This window comes from Pleurodeles waltl, chromosome 3_1, assembly GCF_031143425.1.
Source record: "Pleurodeles waltl isolate 20211129_DDA chromosome 3_1, aPleWal1.hap1.20221129, whole genome shotgun sequence".
Taxonomy (NCBI): domain Eukaryota; kingdom Metazoa; phylum Chordata; class Amphibia; order Caudata; family Salamandridae; genus Pleurodeles; species Pleurodeles waltl.
In genome coordinates this window covers 99,980,046-100,002,534 of record NC_090440.1, presented here as the reverse complement: position 1 = coordinate 100,002,534, position 22,489 = coordinate 99,980,046, and the positions used below count along the sequence as shown (strand labels likewise).

At 43.2% G+C, this 22,489-nt stretch overlaps 1 protein-coding gene across 2 annotated transcripts in view; it reads right to left on the bottom strand.

Moving 5' to 3' along the window:
• The window catches only part of NELL1 (neural EGFL like 1), a 3,335,977-nt gene that overhangs the window by 2,342,069 nt on the left and 971,419 nt on the right, over positions 1-22,489 (bottom strand). For both annotated transcript variants that reach the window (XM_069221936.1, XM_069221935.1), the window contains exon 10: positions 6,498-6,571. In XM_069221936.1, the coding sequence (XP_069078037.1) occupies positions 6,498-6,571 (74 nt within the window). The remainder of the gene's footprint in view (positions 1-6,497; positions 6,572-22,489) is intronic.

The following is a 22,489-nucleotide window of genomic DNA, read 5'->3' as shown; positions in this document are numbered from 1 at the left end:
GATTTAAAGGTATGTCCTGAGACTCTGTGACAAAAGCAGTTTGCTAAAAACGTTGAGGCAGAGAATTGGGATGTCCTAAATATTAGAACTTCTGAACTGAGCAAAAATCTGTTACAGGTAGGCAGCAAAGCCATGGAGGGATAGGATTTTGTTGGAGACATGACATGAATTCTAAAAATGAGTTAAGCAGCAACATTCTGGATATTGTGTACTCTGGATAAGGACTTTCCAAGGAGACCAAAATACAGGGAGTGCAGAATTATTATGCAAATGAGTATTTTGACCACATAATCCTCTTTATGCATGTTGTCTTACTCCAAGCTGTATAGGCTCGGAAGCCTACTACCAATTAAGCATATTAGGTGATGTGCATCTCTGTAATGAGAAGGGGTGTGGTCTAATGACATCAACACCCTATATCAGGTGTGCATACTTATTAGGCAACTTAACAAAACACAAATATATACCCAGTTCAATTATTTATTATTACCAGTGAAACCAATATAACATCTCAACATTCACAAATATACATTTCTGACATTCAAAAACAAAACAAAAACAAATCAGTGACCAATATAGCCACCTTTCTTTGCAAGGACACTCAAAAGCCTGCCATCCATGGATTCTGTCAGTGTTTTGATCTGTTCACCATCAACATTGCGTGCAGCAGCAACCACAGCCTCCCAGACACTGTTCAGAGAGGTGTACTGTTTTCCCTCCTTGTAAATCTCACATTTGATGATGGACCACAGGTTCTCAATGGGGTTCAGATCAGGTGAACAAGGAGGCCATGTCATTAGATTTCCTTCTTTTATACCCTTTCTTGCCAGCCACGCTGTGGAGTACTTGGACGCGTGTGATGGAGCATTGTCCTGCATGAAAATCATGTTTTTCTTGAAGGATGCAGACTTCTTCCTGTACCACTACTTGAAGAAGGTGTCTTCCAGGAACTGGCAGTAGGACTGGGATTTGAGCTTGACTCCATCCTCAACCCGAAAAGGCCCCACAAGCTCATCTTTGATGATACCAGCCCAAACCAGTACTCCACCTCCACCTTGCTGGCGTCTGAGTCGGACTGGAGCTCTCTGCCCTTTACCAATCCAGCCACGGGCCCATCCATCTGGCCCATCAAGACTCACTCTCATTTCATCAGTCCATAAAACCTTAGAAAAATCAGTCTTGAGATATTTCTTGGCCCAGTCTTGACGTTTCAGCTTGTGTGTCTTGTTCAGTGGTGGTCGTCTTTCAGCCTTTCTTACCTTGGCCATGTCTCTGAGTATTGCACACCTTGTGCTTTTGGGCACTCCAGTGATGTTGCAGCTCTGAAATATGGCCAAACTGGTGGCAAGTGGCATTGTGGCAGCTGCACGCTTGACTTTTCTCAGTTCATGGGCAGTTATTTTGCGCCTTGGTTTTTCCACACGCTTCTTGCGACCCTGTTGACTATTTTGAATGAAACGCTTGATTGTTCGATGATCACGCTTCAGAAGTTTTGCAATTTTAAGAGTGCTGCATCCCTCTGCAAGATATCTCACTATTTTTGACTTTTCTGAGCCTGTCAAGTCCTTCTTTTGACCCATTTTGCCAAAGGAAAGGAAGTTGCCTAATAATTATGCACACCTGATATAGGGTGTTGATGTCATTAGACCACACCCCTTCTCATTACAGAGATGCACATCACCTAATATGCTTAATTGGTAGTAGGCTTTCGAGCCTATACAGCTTGGAGTAAGACAACATGCATAAAGAGGATGATGTGGTCAAAATACTCATTTGCCTAATAATTCTGCACTCCCTGTACACAGAATTACAGTAGTTTAGTGGTGAATGTATAAAGGCATTCACAACAGAAATAACTCAGAAAGAATTGGAAAAATTCACAAAAGAATGCATAATTGATGAAAGCAAGATTTAAGTGTGGCAAGGACCTGGGACCCAAGTAAGGCTGCTAGGTTTCACAAACATTTTGATGGTGCATTACAGTGTTCAATGGTGGCTGACCAGACTATATAATCCCATCAGTTGGGATCTAGAACTGTAGGGAGAATGCAGCCTCCAAAAAGGCTTCCTGATGAATATTGGTAGGAATCTCGGTATCATCTGCCTGCATATAGACAGAAAATCCCTGACCGTTTAGCAGATGGGCAAGCGAAAAAAGAAAATATCACATAGTATTGGAGATAGGGGAGCATCCTGATGAATTACCAATGTTCGGAGAAATGACAACCAGTCTGAAACACTTGCTGACTTTCTGTCAGAAGAGGAAAAATCGATCCAAGAGCACTATCACAAATGTGGAGGTGCAGGGTCTGTTGATCGAATGCTGTGATCGATGGTATCAAATACTGTTGAAAATCTGACTATAATCACAGATGTTGACTAGACAGGGAAGCTGACCAACAAATGAAAGGACCAAATTTCAGTATTAAGTATGCTTTAGAAAAAAGCTTGCAATGGATGAAGTAAGAGGTTGTTTTCTATGTAGCAATGGCATAGCAGTGGCATTTTTACTGGGTTGGACTGGCTGAAAGGACATTTGCAGTGCCAGAAAGGCTGGTCTGATAGATCAATGTCTTTCTATGAGCCTCTGTCATGGTTTGGTGTCCGAAGAAGCACAAATTCATGCAGTCTTCTATAACTTGCAAAACACCTATGCAGTGGGTCTTTACAAGTTATAAATTGTCCCAATGTGAAAATGTGGGCCACTTTTTTAGCTATCTGATTCACTAATGAATTAATTTAGTTGTCGGGCCTATTTCTGTCCCAGTCCTACCCTGCTTTACTAGAAGCTTAGCTGAGAAAAGAAATGTGATACAGGTCATAGGCAGGGAAGCTTGTTTTTTCTCATCATTCTGATTTCCTTAAGATGTTTTAACTGTTTCATTTTTTGAGGGAGGGACTTAACTACATATAATGACGGTTTACTAAAAAAGTAGCAAATTTGCACCCATAGAGGTATTCCTAGAATGGATGTAAATGTAGTACTTATTACAATCCACAAAATGTCTTAAAATCACATGCAATAAAAGTATTATACAGAACAACTGTAAAAGTCATTGTTTAAAAGTCACCAAACTAGTAAATAAAAATCAAGTTACATATATAAAACGTTCTTCCACAATAGATATAAATTTCGTCAGGCATCCAATTATTTTTCCCAAAGTTCCCATACACTAAATCCAGTGGCATCCTTAATTGTTCTCCTTCCATTCTCTCTAAACAGTGGTCTGAAAAATATTTTTCAGAATATCAAGCAATTGTGGGCAGATACAGAGAACATGTTTAATTGTCTTATTACTTGAATGGCAGAACGTTAAAACAACATCTAATTCATTAACTTATTCCATAAATCCTCAAATTGGATGAGTAGAATATATAGAAGATGAAACCTTAAAAGCGTTTGGATCACAAAGGAATCTATAGGTGAATCTAAATAATCCTGTCTTCTATGTTTGTAGACTTCTATGTGTCTAGGTAGAGGGCTTGATTTGAGGTTTGGCAGATGGAAAAAAGGCAGAGGTGGTGGAGGACTTTACATCTGCCACCCTGCATTTACTCCACCTGCCAAATTTAGAGGTGTCCGTCAGCCCTGTCAATATCTTATACACTGACAGAAACCACCATTGTGGCAGCTTCTGTCAACGTATGAAAAGTCTGATGGACTGCTCTGTCATACATGAAGGCTGACCCTCAAAAATTTAAAATGTCTGAGTTTTTTTTGTTCTGTCCTTTTTTTTAAAAACAAATACCCAAAGAAGGAGTTTGTTTCTGAAATATAAAAGAATACTGCCCCCACATCATAGGACTTTCCATCCATGGTGTGGGGTCATTTTTAGTTCTAGTGTTATCAAAACCTTTTGATTTTACTAAAATAGGTATAATATACTTGCATCTAGGGTCTTCAAGCCACCTCACTTCATCCTGTGGTCTGTTGTGTTAATCAAATGTTGCTTCTGCCCTCTACAGCATTTAGCATGGGGCAGTTGATCAGCCTACTTAGGCTACTGGCTAACTTCAGTTTCAGTGATTGCATTTGATCTCTCACAAGGAGCAAATCTGCACACAAGCTAGTTCCCTCCTCCAGTCCCAGTGTATTTGTTTTTAACATTATAATTACTTTAGTGTTATGTTTGTGTTTAGAGCCTGCTGTGTTAGCAGGATGCTTCTGATGCACATTCGGTCTTTATCAGATCCCATCTCCTGCCAATGCTGTTGTAAATTCCTTTTATAATATTTTGCTTTTGTGACTGGTACCTTTGCACAGCATAAAGGATTGTGCCTATTTGAAAGTGTTCTGTATTAGGTTATCCTCTTTTTACTAATTTTCTTTCTCTCATTTGATCTTTCTTTCCTTCTTTCCTAATTTATTTCCTTCCTTCTTTCTTTCTTTCCTTCTTTTACTTCATTCTTTTTTCTTTCCTTTTCTTTCATTCTTTCTTTCTTTCTTACTTCTTTCTTTTTTCTTTCTGGCTTTCTTTCAATGTTCCTTTCTTTTTCTTCTTTTTTCTTTCCTTTAATTTCCTTCTTTCTTTTCTCTTTCCTATTTTTTCCATCCTACTCTTTCCCTCTCTTTATCTTTCTTTCTTTCATTTCTTTCTCTTTCCTCTTTTCTTTCTTTCTTGCCTTATTTAATTATTGTCTTCGTTCACTCATTTTCTTCTGTCTGCCTCTTTCTTTCTCTCTCCTTCTCTCCATCTTCCTTCTTTCATACTCTCCCGCTCTCCCCCTGTCACTCTTCTCTTTCCTTTCTTTCCTTCTTTATTCACTTCTTTCCATCTGTTTCATTTTTGTCTTTCTTTCTTTACTGTTTTCTTCTTTCCTTCATTCTCTTCTTCTCTTTTATTTTTGTTTTTGCTCATTCCTTTTTATCTTTCTTTCCTTCCTTCCTTCCTTCTTTTTTCATTCTCTTTATTCCCTTCATTTTCCTTCTTTTTTCTTTATCTTTTCTCTCTTTCCTTCTCCCTTTCTCTTTCTTTCTTTCTTTCTTTCTTTCTTTCCTTTTTCCTTTCTTCTTTCTTTCAGCTTTTTTCTTCCTATCTTTTTATTCATGATTGTCTTTTCTTTTCTCTCTTCTTCCTTTCTCTTTTTTCCTCATTTCTTTCTTTTCCCTTCTTTCTTCCTTTCCCTTTATGCCTGATTGTGTTTTTTAGGTTTGTGTTAATCAAGACCTTTTGAGTTTACTAAAATGATGTTTTTAACATAGTTATTTAAACGCGGTTCAGCCAGGCTTCACCCATTATCCAGTAGCTGGTGTCTTTCACATTTTTCCTCTACCCACACCAGCATGCATTATGAAGCAATGTAGCAGTCCACTTCAGACACTGGCTGAATTCACTGCAAGTTACAGCATGCCCCATTTTCACAAGGAACACATCCACACACAAAGTAGTTCCCTTCAGTGCCAGGGAGTACTATGGGTAATGTGTGTTTTTTTAGGCCCAAAAAAACCTTTTACCAAATGATTTATTTTAGATTGATGAGGACATGGCATATTCCCAAACAATAAAGTTTTGCAAAAAAAATAATGTTTATTCTTTTGATTGTCCCTCTCCGCCAGCATCTATCTAGTGGTGCTGGACACAAAAAAAAAAAGAAAACAATTCCTCCCTACTGTCCACCCTAAACAGGGTGAACTGCTAGATGGCTTAGCTCCAATGGCTCCCTTCTCCGCTTGCCATCAGAGTAAATTTTACTCCTTGAGTCTAAAACTTGCAGTTCGCCTGGCTCAAAATCAGGCAGACCCTCAGTATGGCGGACAGGCACACTGCCACCGTTGCAATGGAGTACCTGTGTGGTAATCAGTTCCAGAGGCCCACCTAATTCAAATAAGTACTGACCCTGCTCCTCATGGAAACAATCGATCCTGATCCTTAAACGTCTCACCTATTCACTCTGATGCTCTCCTTTTTAGCTTAGAAATTTGAGACTCAGAGAACAATTTTACAAGAAGTTAATAAAGTTAATTCAAGAATGTAGCTTAGTTTAATATAAAGTTAGAGAAGTTCACTTAGAGGCAGATGACAAGTTAGCAGAAATGGTAACTCTGGAAAGGCTACTGATCTTCCCAATTATAACTGACCTGATGTATCCACACTAGAAATCCTGCGTGTGGGAACACCAAAACTGATTTTACCAGTTGGAAAATCCAGCCCTTAAAATCCCATGAGGTCCACATTCAGTTCTCAGATAGATGACTACCTCCTATGGTTCTAGGTGAACTGCAGGCTATATATCTTCCCCTGCCCTCTGACACTATGCTGGTCTCTTGCTCCACACCTACTCCATGGCCTCTGTTTATTGCCCCTTTAAATGCAAATGATGCTATCTCCATGGCATTTCTTCAGTGTCATTGCCTTAAGACAACAATAAGGGCAAGAAGCAAGAGGCAGGTACACTCCTGACAGCACATCATCCTAAATGCACACAGTGGGCTTAATTCTTAAATCAATGTCGACGAATTATTATGTATACAGATGTATTCACAAATGAGGACTTACTCGGCATTCTCTGCAGCTTTTCATCAAAATGCGCTGGCCTTCTGAAAACACTTTCCCTCCATGAATGCATTTAGCTGTAAATGTAATAAAAATCACATTTGGTCAAATATGTGCAGCACCGTATGTAAATAAAAGCATATAAATAAATCATTCCAATCCACAGATTTTAACACATTGAGTTTTCCTCTACTGTGATAATTTATTCCTTCGCTCACAGACGGTTCGGCTAACTCCCGAGAAAGAGAAAAATATTAACTACAAATGTGGATCCCCTTACGTAATGGGACATAACACTTTTGCATGCCATGTTGGGGTGCAGAGAACTCATTAGCTGGGAAGGGGGTCTAATTCATTTGCAGAATACCTCTCCTAAGCATTGCCTAATATGGCTGCATGTCACCAGCACAACACTGAACAGTCTGCTGAGCACCCCTTAAAATGTGCGAAACTGCTGCAGGGCGAATCTAACCATAATTTATTTATTTCATTGAACAATTTTCTATAGCACGGAACAGAGGAAAACCTCTCCCTCAGCGCTTTGCAGAGGCTGAGCCGCAGACGAATCTAATTTCTATCATCAGCCTTGTTAAAAGTGGACTCGGTGAAAGAAATGTGCTCTCAGCTTTTTCGGCAGCAGCTTGAAGCAGTATCTCGACATTTTTCGGATGGAATAGTACATAATTAAAGAGAAGCAACTGAAAAAAGTCCAGAAATGAGAAATCCGAGTTCCTCAAATGGTTTTCCAGCTTTTGGTTTCTGACTAAGTTAGGGGTACAGTGCGAATTGATTTGAACTTGTGTAATTCGAGGAAGCTTTGAAAATAAATGCATTCGAATTCCTTAAAATATACTGAAATTAAAAACAAGTTGTGATTGCATGAGGCCTTAGTATTTATAAATAGAAGCTTTGACAATAAGGGGCAGATTTACAAGAAAGTGGCACATGGGTTCCGATGCGCCACTTTTGTTGTCCCCCACACCGCCACCTAACGACACCATGGGTGTACCGTATTCATAATATGGTGCACCATGGTTGTTGTTAGCACAACAGCGTCATCATTTTTGATGCAATTGAGGTGCTTTGCTGCACTAACGTAAAACATTTTGACACTAGTGCAGCAAAGCACACGGAGGCCCATAGGTTACTATGGTTACTATGGTTGCGTCATATTGACGCCTGCCCTGGGTAAAATTGACTGCACCATTTTTCCAGGCCTCCCTGTGTCAGAGCCCCCCTGTTGCATACATTATGCCTGACGCAGATATAATGTGGCGCAAGCGGTCTCAAAGTGGCACAATGCTTGTGCACCACTTTGTAAATCTGGTGCAGCGAAAAGGACAGCTGAGCGCTGCCTTAGTATAAAAAACAAGGATTTGCAATTCAATGGGTCTCACATTTGTTCAAGTTAGAGCTATAAGCATTATAAACTCCTAACCAGAGTTTTCTAGCCACAAATCTTAAAAATCAAAAGTAAAACGGCTTCACATAAACGAGCCGATTCACAGCGCCACGGCCACCATGAGCATCAGCGATAAAGAGAAACACAAAAGGAAAAAGAAGTTTGTCACAGTCAAGCTTACTGGCAGAAGTGCAACTAGCCATGTAACAGGGGCGATAACCAAGGCGGTAACAAATCCTCCCGAAGGAGGGACAAACGTAAACCATTTACCAATGTCATCAAAGGATTTATTAAGGGCAAGCCCACGAACGAGTGGCAGTGATGGGCGTGCTATGCTCAACCTAAAAATGATGCTAGGGTGAGGCAAGGGGCTTGTAAATATGCCCATAAGGCCCATATTTATACTTTTTTGTGCGCATTTGCGTCTTTTTTTACGCAAAACACTTACAAAGTATAATTGTATTTTGTAAGTTTGCACCGCTTTTGCGTCAAAAAAGGACTCAAATGCGGCACAAAAAAAGTATAAATATGGGCCTAAGTTTGGTAAATGTGCTAACAGCATTGGCACAGACACGTTTAAACATGAAAGGCAGTCCTTAATTAGTTGAAATATCACTGGGCTTCGATCCAAAGCTGAAAACCCAGAATGGTTGGAGTTTGTATCTACTATTGATATCATTTGTCTTCAAGAAACTTGGCTTACGGCACCCTTTTACTTAGATGGTTATTATTCTGTGTCCCAGCCAGCTCTTCCATCTAGAGCAGGCAGAGCAAGTGGTGGGCTCCTGGTACTTGTGTCATTATTACTTCCAAAAATTGAGGTTTCTTTGGTTTGGTCTTCTGCCTTTTTCTTGGTGGTCTTATTATCAATGACCGGGCGGAAAGATATCTTACTTTAAAATTTTTATAATAATATTCCGAGTATCGCCCTGTCAGGAAGCATCGAAGAGCTTACAGATTTTTTAGACTCTGCTGGAAAACTCCAGGACAGGGAATTTGATATAATTTGGGTTGGAGATTTTAATGTTCAATTGTGTAAATATGAATTACCTAATTTATGTGGTGCTTCCACAGAAGGGAGAGAGTAACTTACTCACTTTATCCACTCTAATTTAGGTAATGCCTTGAATACCCTCATCTATAAATTTGTTTTTGCAAGGGATATGACAAATAGCCGGACAAGGGAAATACCCACCTATACAGGGAGCACAAATGGTAGCATTATTGATTTTATCCTTATTTGCTCTTCACTTTCACGTTCAATTGTGGATTTTAAAATCAAATCCCACTGCGCCAGTGACCACAATCCCTTGAGCATACAATTAGCTCTTAAAACTAGGGTAATTTCACCTAGGGTAGTATGTAAGGGGAAAGTGGCTTTTAAAAGAAATTCTGGCCCCCGTATGAGATGGGAGAGAGTAAACCCTAATACTTTTCATGAGGACCTTATAACACAAAATAAGGTCCACATTAATACTTGTTTGTCTCTGCAATCCACTTGTGTCCATCTTATAACTGCTTTTGAGTCTTTAAGCTGTGCTATTTCTGAGGCACTGACGTGTGCCGAACATCCCAAAGGCATAAAACCTCAACGTTGGTTTAATTCGGCCTGTACGGCTGCCCTTAGAGACTTAAAAACAGCTATTAAAACTATTCCATTTAGTCGTGAATTAGTTAAACAGGCTAGGGGCCGATATAAGTCAGTCTTCGAGGAGAGGAAGAATGAAATACGCACTAGCGCATGGGAAGATCTCATGGCAGCCACGGAATTGAGGGACCCCTCTCAATTCTGGAAGGTGGTTAATCACTCATATTTCTCAGGACAGGCAAATAAGGAGGATGACTGTCTGATACCAGAGGGGGTCTGGGTAGAACACTTTTCATCTGTATTTCAGTCTGCAAATAACCCTAATTATGGTGTGGAGGTATGTGGCCTCTTACGTTTGGCTACTTCCATTCCAATTAAGAGTGGAATTTTACTTGAGATATATGAGATCACCACAGAAATAAATAAAATGAAATTAAGGAAAGCCCCTGGCCCGACGGGGTTCCAGTGGACTTATTTAAATTTTTACCTGATTTGTGGGATCCACTAATCACAAATGTTTTGAATTGTGCTATTCAAAGTTCTATCCCTTCCTCATGGCTAACGGCAATAATTGTTCCAATATTTAAAAAGGGTAATAGGCTTGATCCCTTTTGCTACAGACCCATTTCTCTCATTGACTCCACGGCAAAGATTCTGGGGAGTGCCATTTTGAACCGGCTTGAGGAGTGGGTGGCAAGGACAAACATTCTATCGCCAATTCAATATGGGTTTAGGCCTGGATTAGGCACAGTGGATCAGGCCCTAGACTTACACCTTATCCTTAGCAAATATGTTAATGCAAAAAGGGAATCTATCCACTTAGCCTTTATAGATCTGTCCAGTGCATTTGATATGGTGAACAGAGTAAAATTGTGGGAAATAATGGACACAATGGGGGTTGAGAAAGATTTGTTGGATCTGATTAAACGTTTATACTCTGACCTTACTATCATAATACAGTTTGGACAACACGGCGAAAGATCCCATCACCTAGCATCCAATCGGGGTGTTAGACAGAGCTGCACTTTGGCACCTTTTTTATTTCTGTTGTACGTAAATGGCTTGTATAGCTATTTAGCTCAAAATGGTAAGGATTTCCCAAGGATGAGTTTTAGACAATTGCCGATTTTATTGTATGCTGACGACGCCGTTCTAATTGCCCTCACGGCCAATGGTCTACAGACCCTTTTGGATCTTTTTTTAACGCACACACAAGAGCTTGATTTGAAAGTTAATTTTTAAAAGTCACATATTATGATTTGTGGTCCTAAAAACACATGCACCAAATGTTTTATAATGGGGGGGGGGGAACACCTTAACAAAGATAAAAGACTTTTGCTATTTAGGTTTGTACCTAAGTTCCACTCTGTCATGGAAATTCCCTTTGAACTTTAAGCTCCAACAAATGGAAAGAAATGTTGAAGCAATCTTTCGCTTTGCCCGTAGATTAGGGCATAGACCGGTTCACCAGATCATCACACTCTTTAAATCCAAATGTGTTTCGGCGGCGATTTATGGGGGTGGCCTTTGGGGATACACCAGTTCAAGTATATTACAACGGGCAGAGAATACATTTCTCCACCGTCTACTTATGGTACCCAAGAACCAAGCGAATATTACATGCCATGAGGAGTTGGGAATCTGCTACATTACAGATTTGATAGATATTGCCCCCCTTCTGTTATGGATAAAAGTATGGTCAAATCCGGCGGCTACTTTAACACATGATTGTGTAAAAGACTGTATTTTGTTAGCAAACCACAACAAAATTCCCTGGTTAAATTTTGTTTATAACTGTTTTTGAAATTTGGACTTGGAGTTTATGTATTTCAAACCAGAGCTCTTGCCCGCCAATGCGAAAGAAATTGTCAAATTCCGATATAAAGAGTATGTTACGAATCTTAGATATGAAGCAGCAGAGAAATTTAGTTATTTTGATTTATATGTACAAATTTCATCATCGAATTCGATAGAATCTTATTTTGTTTGGTTTCCGATGCCTTCCCTATATTCTTTACTTGTATTTTTTAGATTTAACATGATTCATTTCAGAGTGGCGTTTCCAACAAAATGCGTGTGGGAAAAAACATTACCGCCATGCCCTTGTGACAATTTTTCGAAACAAAGTACTTGTCACTTTATTTTATTTTGTACACTCTACTCAGCTCCTAGGGAAACCTTTTTATTACCTATTTTGCGTAATTTGCACACCCTTTCTTATAAAGAAGGATTGATTGGCATTCAAAGCCTTTCATCCAAACAAATGTGCAGCTCTATTTTAGGTTTTATCAAATCCGCTATTACCATTAGGAATCGATATGAATTAGCAACGTGACTATTTATTAAGGGAATTCAAATACTGTTTTACTGTTGTATACGATTTTATAAGTATTTATTATTATATATTGACTTAGTAGGCTTAAGTGGTATGCTTAGATTTTATAGACTTGCAGATCGAAGAGTCTTGCCTTTGAATTATGCAATAAGTACTGTATTTTTATGTATGTATGTGTACTTTTATGGCAATACGCCGAATAAAGTTATTTTGACTGACTGACTGACTGACTGACTTGACTGACTGAAAGGCAGTCTGTAATGAAGTCTCCCTTGTTTTCAATTTAGTCCTTGATTTTTATGTGAACTGACACTCCGGAGGTGAGGGAGCCTTCATCACAAGGGTTCCTTAGAATCGAGCTTCAGTTAACATAGAAACAAAAAGAGAACTGGAATGAAGGCAAATGAGACTCCAGTACATACTGCCTTTTGTTTCTAATGAGAGCCAGAATTGAGAGAATGGGTGGGTCACCCACCACTCCGTGCATGTCGCAGTGGCGTTGGAAGGACATGTAGGGTGCATCAGGAGATGGACTGTTGGGTGGAAATGGCAAGGGAGGGAATGAGGAGGGAGCAGGAAGCAAGGGCAGGCAAAGGAGAGGGCGCTAGGGGAAAGACAAAGGAAAAATACCAGTGAAAGAAGGAATGAAGAGTGGCATGTGAGGGAAAGGGGAGCACGGTACAACAGCACACAAGGGTGTTACAGCAAGAAGCGTGACGTCTGCAAAAAGGAAGGTAGGTGGTGCTTAGTGACACATACAGGAGCAGTGGCAGCTGGTGAACTTTCAAAGTGGTGGTGTGTGAGCTTCCTGGTGAAACTGCAGCAAACAAGCTAACACAGGTGGTGAGTAAGCCTGACACTCAAAAAGTGAGGCATGGTGGGGTCACTTCTGAGCCTGTGGAAAAATATTGACACATTTGACGTTACAGCTTCCCAATGAAATTCTTTACCAATAAATTGACTTTACAAGCAGTTAAAAAGAGACATTCATGAAATATTATAGCAGTACCTCCGCTGTAGTTATTGGCTGCTACTTACAAGAAAATTGTGAAATAGCTGGGACAAACTTTTCATTCGGCAGCATAATTTCAAATAACGTGTATGTAATATGAAAGAGTTTTGAATCATTTTTCAACAATATAAAGAATTTCCCTTCAGTAATTCTGTCTCCTTCATTCCATTTTACCATCATCCATCATGCATTACACTTACATAAAAGACAAGCTACTGGGAAGTAGAGGTTTAGAACTTGGAAATGAAAACTTACATTAATTCTCTTACAAAAGCTGGTCTTCGGATGTGCCATGATGTGTCCATACAACTGTAACCCCCATATCCTCCACACAGGGCTGGCTTTAGTGCTAGTGGTGTCCTCTGCGACAATGTTTGTTGGCTCCCCCAATGACCACTTCTGCCATGGATTCCCTCATAATCACCCCTTAACAGTGCCCTTCAAGTCTCCAATACCACACTTTCTCAGGTACATTTAATTAGTTTTACACCACTCATGCCAGTGTAGGGTGTCAGAACCCTTTACATTGTACACACATTATACAGAGAAAATCAAATATAGGTGTGTAAACCAATGTATAAGAAATGTTACATAAGACAGAGGACTACAAGGTGTGGGAGCCACATCTCAGCCATACTGTTAGGCTGTATAATTTGAGTGCTTGGTCTGGAGAAGCACAAACTCAGAATTTAAAATGTAGTACCTTGGTTGGGGGTTCTCTTTAATAATAAGAATTGATTTCTACCCAAATGAACCCTTTTTGCAACAATAGGATAATGAAAGGCTGGAGAAAAAATCATAACTCTCTAATCTCTACCTTGCAGTATGCATTCAGTTCGTTGATGACAGTTAATAGCTCACTGTTCTATATTAGGATGTTAACTTATAAACTGCAAGAAACAAAAGAACCTCTTTCAGAAAAGTAATAACCCGCTGACCTATTTGCATTATATGCACTTAATCTGCGTGGAACCCGTTATTTGCAGCAGGCATATTAACCTTTTGCGCTACCTTAAAACGTCCAGGGGAGAAAACCCTGATCTCTCTCCAGGCAAAACGTTAATCACCAGAGTTATCTTCACAAATTTACTGTCGCCTAAAAACTGCCGGAGGCAAGGAATGTCGTAGCATGTACTTTTAAAACGATAATATAACTGCAAACACGGCGCCCAACCCGAAGGCAGCACCCGGTGCGGTGGTACTGGTCGCACTGCCCTAGAGCTGGCCCTGCCTCTACATGCCAAAATACCAAAGGGTGTATTCCCAACATCTATCATGCCCCCAAAGCCAGCATGTGCAGTGCTTGTTGCCTAGTCCCTTTGTAGATGGTGACAGTGTAGCTGTGTTATGGACAGATAGACTATTTTGAGTGCTATTCCATTAATGCCCCCAGATTTCACCCTCAGAACTAACACAACAAATAATTCTCCAAGCCCATTCTTCATCATTGACTTCAGCGGACAGTCCCATAAGCAAAGCCAGACTCTGCATAGAGCACTCATGATGTCTGTGCTACTTGCAGCATTTTTTAATGAGGGAATTACATAAACACAATACGGTGGAAGGCAATCCACACAATCTCTCAGAAGGGTCCCAATGGATAAACCAATATTCCTTGCTGACAGTGCCTTTTTCCTGTGATTTGCTCACTGCACGGAGCGAGGATTAGAATGCTGCACCCATGTTCCAATCCCACATGTAACTTATTTTCATGCTGCAACACACAATGGAAAAAATGCAGGTCAATGGGCTCGAAGGACAGCAGATGGGAAGACTGAGAACAGTCAATTTCACTTTCAGCTGGGGCATGTGTTGCCTTGATGCTCCTACGTTGTCTCCACTGTCACAGCATGCTTCCCCGCTCAATCCTGCCCACTCCTTTGTCTCCTTTGTCTTTGTATGTTAGTTAGACCTGGAGGAGGGTTAGATTACTGGTGAACGCTCCCCGCAACACACCCGTCTTCATTTTTAAACAAGCTCTGGCAGGACCAGCAAGCCTTGCCTCACCCCAGCCAGTGACAATACAGGAAAGGCTGCAGGCTCAGGAGGAGTGATACATAAAAAGGAGTAGGAAAAATATTTCTCCTCCTTCCTCAGCTCTAGTGGTGGAGCCTAAAAACGTTAGAAATACAGGTACTGAAATTTTTTATTGTGAAATGAAAATGAGTACACCTGTTGTTAGAAATGGGGTCTTTGGTTGGCCGTCACGTGACCCCCTGCGCAAGCAAGGACCCTCACTCTAGTCTAGGGTGAAGGAGAATCACCTTCAGTTAACCCCGCTCACCCCCTTGGTAGCTTGGCACGAGCAGGCAGATTTAACTCCCGAGACCAGGTGTAATGTATTTGTACCAACACACACAGTAATATAGTAAAAACACCCCAAAATAGCCTATATTTATGTAAAACAAAACAAGACCAAAATGACAAAAATCCGACATACACAAGTCAAGTTATGAATTTTTAAAGATTAAACTCAAAAATAGCACTTAGAAACACAAAATGCTTCGATGAGGTGAAAGCACGTCGTCGTGACGGAGTCGTTCCCAACAATCCAATGCCAATGGCGCCGGGTACGGAGTCACGCAGACCCCCAGGTACAGTACCTTAGTAAACTGTGAGAACAAGTCAGTGCATGAAGTTGGGAATCGTGGCGTCGCTGAATCCGGGGCAGCGTTGGTTCCAGTGCTGTGGGGCGAAGGAGCAGAGGCGTCACCAGGAGGCATCAGGTCCTTGCTGTGGAGCGGTAGAGATGAGGCGGCGCCGTGCGAAGTGTTGAATCCACGCATTCCGGGCGGCATTGGTCATGAAGTGGTGCAGTGACATCCACGGAGTTGCGGACTTCGGTGGGGGTGCCGCAGTGTCGGGCCTGCAAGGATCATCGTACTCCAGCAAGGACCACGGAGTCGGTTGCAGGCGGCATCATGGGATTCGACAGCGGCGTCTGTCCGGAGTCGTTCGAAGTCAGTTTTTTGGGATTTTCACAAGCTTCTCCTTACAAGGGCCCAGGTGCTGGATAGGGCACCACCTGTCAGGGCAGGAGTCTCAGCAAAGAGTCCAGGTGCTGGTAGGGGAAGTCTTTGATGGCCCTGAGACTTCAGAACAGGGGGCAAGCTCAATCCAAGCCCTTCTCTTGATTCTTCTCAAGCAGGAATATACCACAAAGTCCAGTCTTTGTCCTCTTTCACAGTCAGGAGCAGCAACTGCAGGATAGCCCAACAAAGGCACAGTCACAGGCAGGGGCAGTACTTCTCCTTAGCACTTCAGCTCTTCTCCTTGGCAGAGGTCCCTCTTGATTCCAGAAGTGATCTAATTTTCAGGGGTTTTGGGGGCTCTTCTTAAACCCCTTTCTGCCTCTTAAGAAGGCCTACTTCAAAGGAAAATCTCTCTTGTTTGTAAGATCCTGCCTTGCCCAAGCCAGGCCCCAGGCACACACCAGGGGGTTGGAGACTGCATTGTGTGAGGGCAGGCACAGCCCTTTCAGGTGTAAGTGACCACTCCTCCCTTCCCTCATAGCACAGATGACTCATCAGGATATGCAGGCTACACCACAGCTTCTTTTGTGTCCCTGTCTAGAGAGAGTTGCAAACAGCCCAACTGTCAAAACTGACCCAGACAGGAAATACACAAACAGGTCATAGAATGGTTTAGGCAAGAAAATGCCTACTTTCTAAAAGTGTATTTTCAAAAACACAAACTGAAAACCAACTTCACTAAAAGACGTATTTTTAAATTGTGAGTTCAGAGACACCAAACTCCATATGTCTATCTGCTCCCAAAGGGAATCTATGCTTTAATAATGTTTAAAGGCAACCCCCATGTTAACCTATGAGAAAGATAGGCCTTGCAACAGTGAAAAACGAATTTGGAAGTATTTCACTGTTAGGACATGTAAAACACAAAAGAACATGTCCCACATTTAACACACACTGCACCCAGCCCATGGAGCTACCTAGGGCTTACTTTAGGGGTGCCTTACATATAAAAGAGGGGATGTTTTAGGTCTGGCAAGGGAGTACATTTGCCAAGTCGAATTGGCAGTTTAAAGCTGCACACACAGACACTGCAGTGGCAGGTCTGAGCCATGTTTATAGGGCTACCTATGTAAATGGCACAACTAGTGCTGCAGGCCCACTAGTAGCACTTGATGTATAGGCCCTGTGTACCTCTAGTGCACTGTACTATGGACTTACTAGTAAATCAAATATGCCAATCATGGAAGGTCAATTACACATATATTTTACATAGGAGCACTTGCACTTTAGCACTGGATAGCAGTGGTACAGTGCCCAAAGTAACAAAAACAGCTAAAACAGAGTCCAGCACATATCAACCACCTGGGAAACAGGCAGAAAGTTAGGGCAGACCATGCCAAGGATGGCAAGTCTAACACGTTTCCCCGAGCTGAAAGTGGAGAGCAACTACCCAACCTCATGGGAGTTCTCATCACTAAGGCAGAAGAATCTGGACAGACCATCAGCATTGGCGTGGTCGGTGCCAGCGCTATGTAACACCGTAAAGTCTATTCCCTGTAGGTAGGGATGGACCAACTCAACAATTTGGGATTTTCACTCCTCATCTGTATTAGCCATCTGAGGGGCCTGTGGTCTGTCTGAACACTGAAGTGATTCCCAAACAAGTAGAGTCTTAGCTTCTTCAGTGCCCAGACCACAGCAAAAGCTTCACGCTCAATTGCACTCCACGTACGTTCCCTGGGAAGTAACCTCCTGCTAATGAAGGCTACAGGTTGATCTAGGCCCCTTCATTAAGCTGTGAGAGTACTGCTCCCATACCATGCTCTGATGCATCTGTTTGCACAACAAATTACTTGGAATAGTCAGGTGCCTGCAGTACAGGTGCTGTGCACATGGCAGCCTTCAGGGCATCAAAAGCGGTCTGGCAAGCCTCTGTCCAGATCACCTTCTTGGGTTGCTTCTTGGAAGTCAACTCATTTAAGGGGGCAACAATGGTGCCATATCCCTTAACAGACCTATTTAAGTATCCTGTGAGACCTAAAAAGGCTCTCACTTCAGCCTGGGTCTTGGAGGCCACACAAGCCAGAATGGTTGCAATTCTTGGCTGTAGGGGCCACTCCCCACCTGGTGTCCCAAGTACACCACAGAACCCTGCCCTATTTGGCACTAGCTCGCCTTAATAGTGAGGCTTGCCCTTTGTAGGGCCTTTAACACTCTGCAGAGGTGCTGCAAGTGTTCCTTCCAAGTGGTACTGAACACTGCAATGTCATTCAGGTAATCTGCGCTGAAGTCATCCATCCCAGTCAACACCTGGTTGACCAATCTCTGGAATGTGTCAGGGGCATTTTTCATCCCAAATCTCATCACCTTAAACTGGAAGTGTTCATCTGTGGTAGAAAATGCTGACCTCTCCTTGGCCCCCTCAGTTAAGGCAATCTGCCAATACACAGATGTCAAATCAAACATGCTGAGGTATTTGAAAGCTCCCAACTGATCTATGAGCTCATCAGCTCGGGGATGGGGCGCGCGTAGTTTTAGTGACTGCATTGAGACCCCAGTAGTTCACACAGAACGGAGTTCTGAGGTGGCACCAGGAGCAGCAGCCTTTGGGACCAAAACCACAGGGCTGGCCCAAGGACTGCTAGAATGCTCAATAACCCCTAGGGATAACATCTTAGACACCTCATCTTTGATGCTAGCCCTGACCTTATCAGTCACTCTCTAAACATTCTGTTTAATGAGTGGACTCTCCCCAGTGACAGTCCCCTTGCTGCTCTGCGGTCAGGGAGGAGGAGAGGTTCACTCCCTCCACAGACCCATCTTTCTCTCCTGCAGCCAGGAGGTCAGGAAGAGGCTCACTCTCTTCCTCCTCCCCATCATCTGTTGCTAGGAGCACGGACAATTAGGTCTGCTCAAAGTGGGATTTGAAACGGTTCACATGCAGGACTCTTTAGGAGTTCCTGGGAGTCCCTTGCGCTCCACCACCTCAAATGGCCCAGTCCACTTGTCCTGGAGCGCCCTAGGCTCCATTGGCGCCATCACCCACACTTTGTGCCCAGGCTGAAACTCGACCAGAGTGGCATTCTGATCAAACCACTGTTTCATATCTGCCTGGCTGGCTTCCAGGTTCTCTTGTGCAAGAGCTGTGAAGTGGGCAGTCTGGTTTCGGAAAGCCAGCATGTAGCTAAATGCATCCTGGGGAGATTTACTGGGGGCTTTCTCCAAGTCCCCTGCACCAAACTCAAGGGTCCCCTAACAGGGTGGCCATACAGCAACTCAAAAGGACTAAAGCCAAGACTTTTTTGAGGCACCTCCCTGTTGGCGAACAAAAGGCATGGCAAGAGGATGTCCTACTTTTGCCTCAAGGGCTCTGACAGGTCCATGAGCATGCCTTTCAAGGTGTGGTTGAATCTCTCAACCAGACCATTACTTCTGGGGTGTTAAGGAGTGGTGAACTTATAAGTTACCCCACACTCCTGTCATCGAGATTTCATATGCGTGGATATAAAATTGGTGACCCTGCCAGATACCACTTCCTTGGGGAACCCCATGAGGGTAAAAAACCCATCAATGCACAACCCACCACAGGGGAAGTGATTGATCTCAGCGGAATGGCTTCTGGGTACCGGGTGGCATTGTCCACCAAGACGAGGATGAACCTGTTGCCCATGGCTGTGTTGGGATCCAGAGGCCCCACAATATCAATAACGACCCTTTCAAAGGGGGTACTAACTACAGGAAAAGGTTTGAGGGGAGCCTTGTGCTTCCCCCCACTCTTGCCACTTGCCTGACAAGTCTGGCAAGACCAGCAATGAGCATCCAAAGTACCTGCGCATTAGGGGCCAGTAAAAGTGGGTGACAAGTCAAAGGTCTTGTCCTGCACCAAATATCCAGCTAAAAGCACATCATGAGTCAGACCCAGTAGGAAGGCTCTGATGCACTGGGGTACGACCAGCACACGGGGTGACCCAAGCTCAGCATCCTTAGGCTCACTATACAGGAGGCCGTCCTCCCAATATATCAGGTGAGATCCTGACTCCTTGCCAGCCGCCTGGTCTGCAGCCTGCTGCCGTAAACCCACTATAGTAGGGCATGTCCTCTGTGCCTCACAGAATGCCTCCCTGGTGGGTCCCCCTTCCTGCTGCCACTGTGACAGCTGAGGGACCTCCCCTAGTTCAGCCACCTGTTCCCCCGTAGGCTCCGGGGCGTCACCCTCAGGCTCTGCCTCCTCCCAGACCCTGGGAACTTCTAGGGCCAGTTTCCCACGCCCCCTGCCCTTCCTCTTTTTGGCAGTCCCCTGGGCCACTGTTTCAGGCTCCAGGGTCTCTTGACCACCCTGACGGGCTGCCATTGACCTTGTGGATACACATATCCACCCAGGCAGACCCAACATCTCCGAATGTGACCTGTGTTCCATCTCCTTTCAAGGGGAATCTTCCAGGTCATTACCAAGCAAACAATCCACAGGCATGGTTGGACTCACAGCTACCTTCAAGGAACCTGAGACCCCCATTCAAAGGGAACCTGCGCCACTCTGCACAGGCACTCTGAGTTGTCAATTGCAACTACTTGGTAAAGTACACAGGGATCTATCTGCTCCTCTGACACCAGGTGACTCCTCACTGTAGTCACACTGGCTTCTGTGTCTCTCAGAGCCTTCACCCTCTACGCATTAATGGTCACCTACTTACACTTTAGCACTGGATAGCAGTGGTACAGTGCCCAGAGTAACAAACACAGCAAAAACAGAGTCAAGCACACATCAACAACCTGGGAAATGGAGGCAAAAAGGAAGGGGAGACCACATCAAGGATGCCAAGTCTAACACCCGTCATCATATCCTATGTCAGCAAGTGTCCTGGCTCGCTTCCACCATCTAAACAAGCATTGGCAAAGCCAATAGGTCTCGCCTATTCAAGAGGTATTGGCTTTGCCAATGTATTTTAGTCATGTTGTTCACCAGTGTGACTGCTGTTCAGCATGGATAAAAGTTAGTGGCATAGAGGAGAGTAGCATGGAGTGTCGTGGAGTGGAATGGCAAAGAGTGGAGGTGAATGCTATAGAGTTGAGAGGTAGAGAGAGTTGTTGCTGAGTGGCATTGTGTAGAGTTGAGTAGAGCGGCATACCCTAGAGTGGTACAGCGTAAAATGTTCTGGTTTAGACTGCAATGGGGTAGAGCGTTGCAGTTTATAGTGGTGTAAAGTGCAGCAGCATTGAATTCAGTGGTGTTCAATGCAGCATCGTAGAATGCAGTGGCATAGGTTACACTCATGCATAGTAGAGTGGAGGGGTGCAGAGTGGAGGGGTGCATAGTAGAGTGCAATGGTGCAGAATGGAGTGGCGCAGAGTGTAGTGTTGCAGAGTGAGAGTGGTGCAGAGGAGAGTGGTGCAGAGTACAGTAGAGTGGTATAGAGTGCTACATAGCGGAGTAGTATAGAGTTGAGTGATGCATAGGGGCATAGAGTGCAGTGGCATGGAATGCAGAGTAGAGTTGAGTGGCATAGAGTGCAGAGGCATAGAGTGGTGCAAAGTAGAGTAGCATAGAGTGGTGCAGACTGGAGTATACTGCCATAAAGTGCAGTGGCATAGAGTGTAGTAGTGTAGATTGGAGTAGTGCAGAGTACAGTGGCATAGAGTTCAGTGGCGGGGAGTGCTGTGCTACAGAGTGCCAGAGTGCAGAGGTGTAGAATGAAGTAGAGTGGCATACAGTGTAATGATGTAGAGGTGGTGTAAAGTGGAATACAGTGGAGTAGAGTAGATTATTTTAGGTCCATCCTGAAACTGTCAAGCCTAAAAGGTGATATGTCAGTGTTTCAGTAAACTTTTGGTGGAGCTCACGGTTTTGCACTTATCAGTTACCGAAGTGATTGTGTGCCTCCATAATGGTGTTGGTGTATTTGTTATCTATAATATATGCACTTTGTCGTTACCTGATTCAAGTGTTGTATCTCTTCCTTCCAGAAGAGTGTATAACAGCATTACGGTGTTAGCAGTCCAGACCCCTTAACCCTGGTGGCTTGCTCAGCCCCGCTCCCCATGCAGTGGATGGTGTGTGTTGCTGGGCTGGAGAGAGCCTGCACAGGCTCCCAGTCTACCTGGGAGCACCCTGGCTGGGCACTCCCAGCCAATCCTGATGCTACTTTGAGCAGCGCCAGGATTGGCTGCAGGGCAGGATGGGAGCCTGTGCCTGTAGTCGATGAGGGACAGAGGAACGGCGTGCGGCGGAGGAGGTAGGTGTTTTAAAAAATATATATACAGGGAGTGCAGAATTATTAGGCAAATGAGTATTTTGACCACATCATCCTCTTTATGCATGTTGTCTTACTCCAAGCTGTATAGGCTCGAAAGCCTACTACCAATTAAGCATATTAGGTGATGTGCATCTCTGTAATGAGAAGGGGTGTGGTCTAATGACATCAACACCCTATATCAGGTGTGCATAATTATTAGGCAACTTCCTTTCCTTTGGCAAAATGGGTCAAAAGAAGGACTTGACAGGCTCAGAAAAGTCAAAAATAGTGAGATATCTTGCAGAGGGATGCAGCACTCTTAAAATTGCAAAGCTTCTGAAGCGTGATCATCGAACAATCAAGCGTTTCATTCAAAATAGTCAACAGGGTGGCAAGAAGCGTGTGGAAAAACCAAGGCGCAAAATAACTGCCCATGAACTGAGAAAAGTCAAGCGT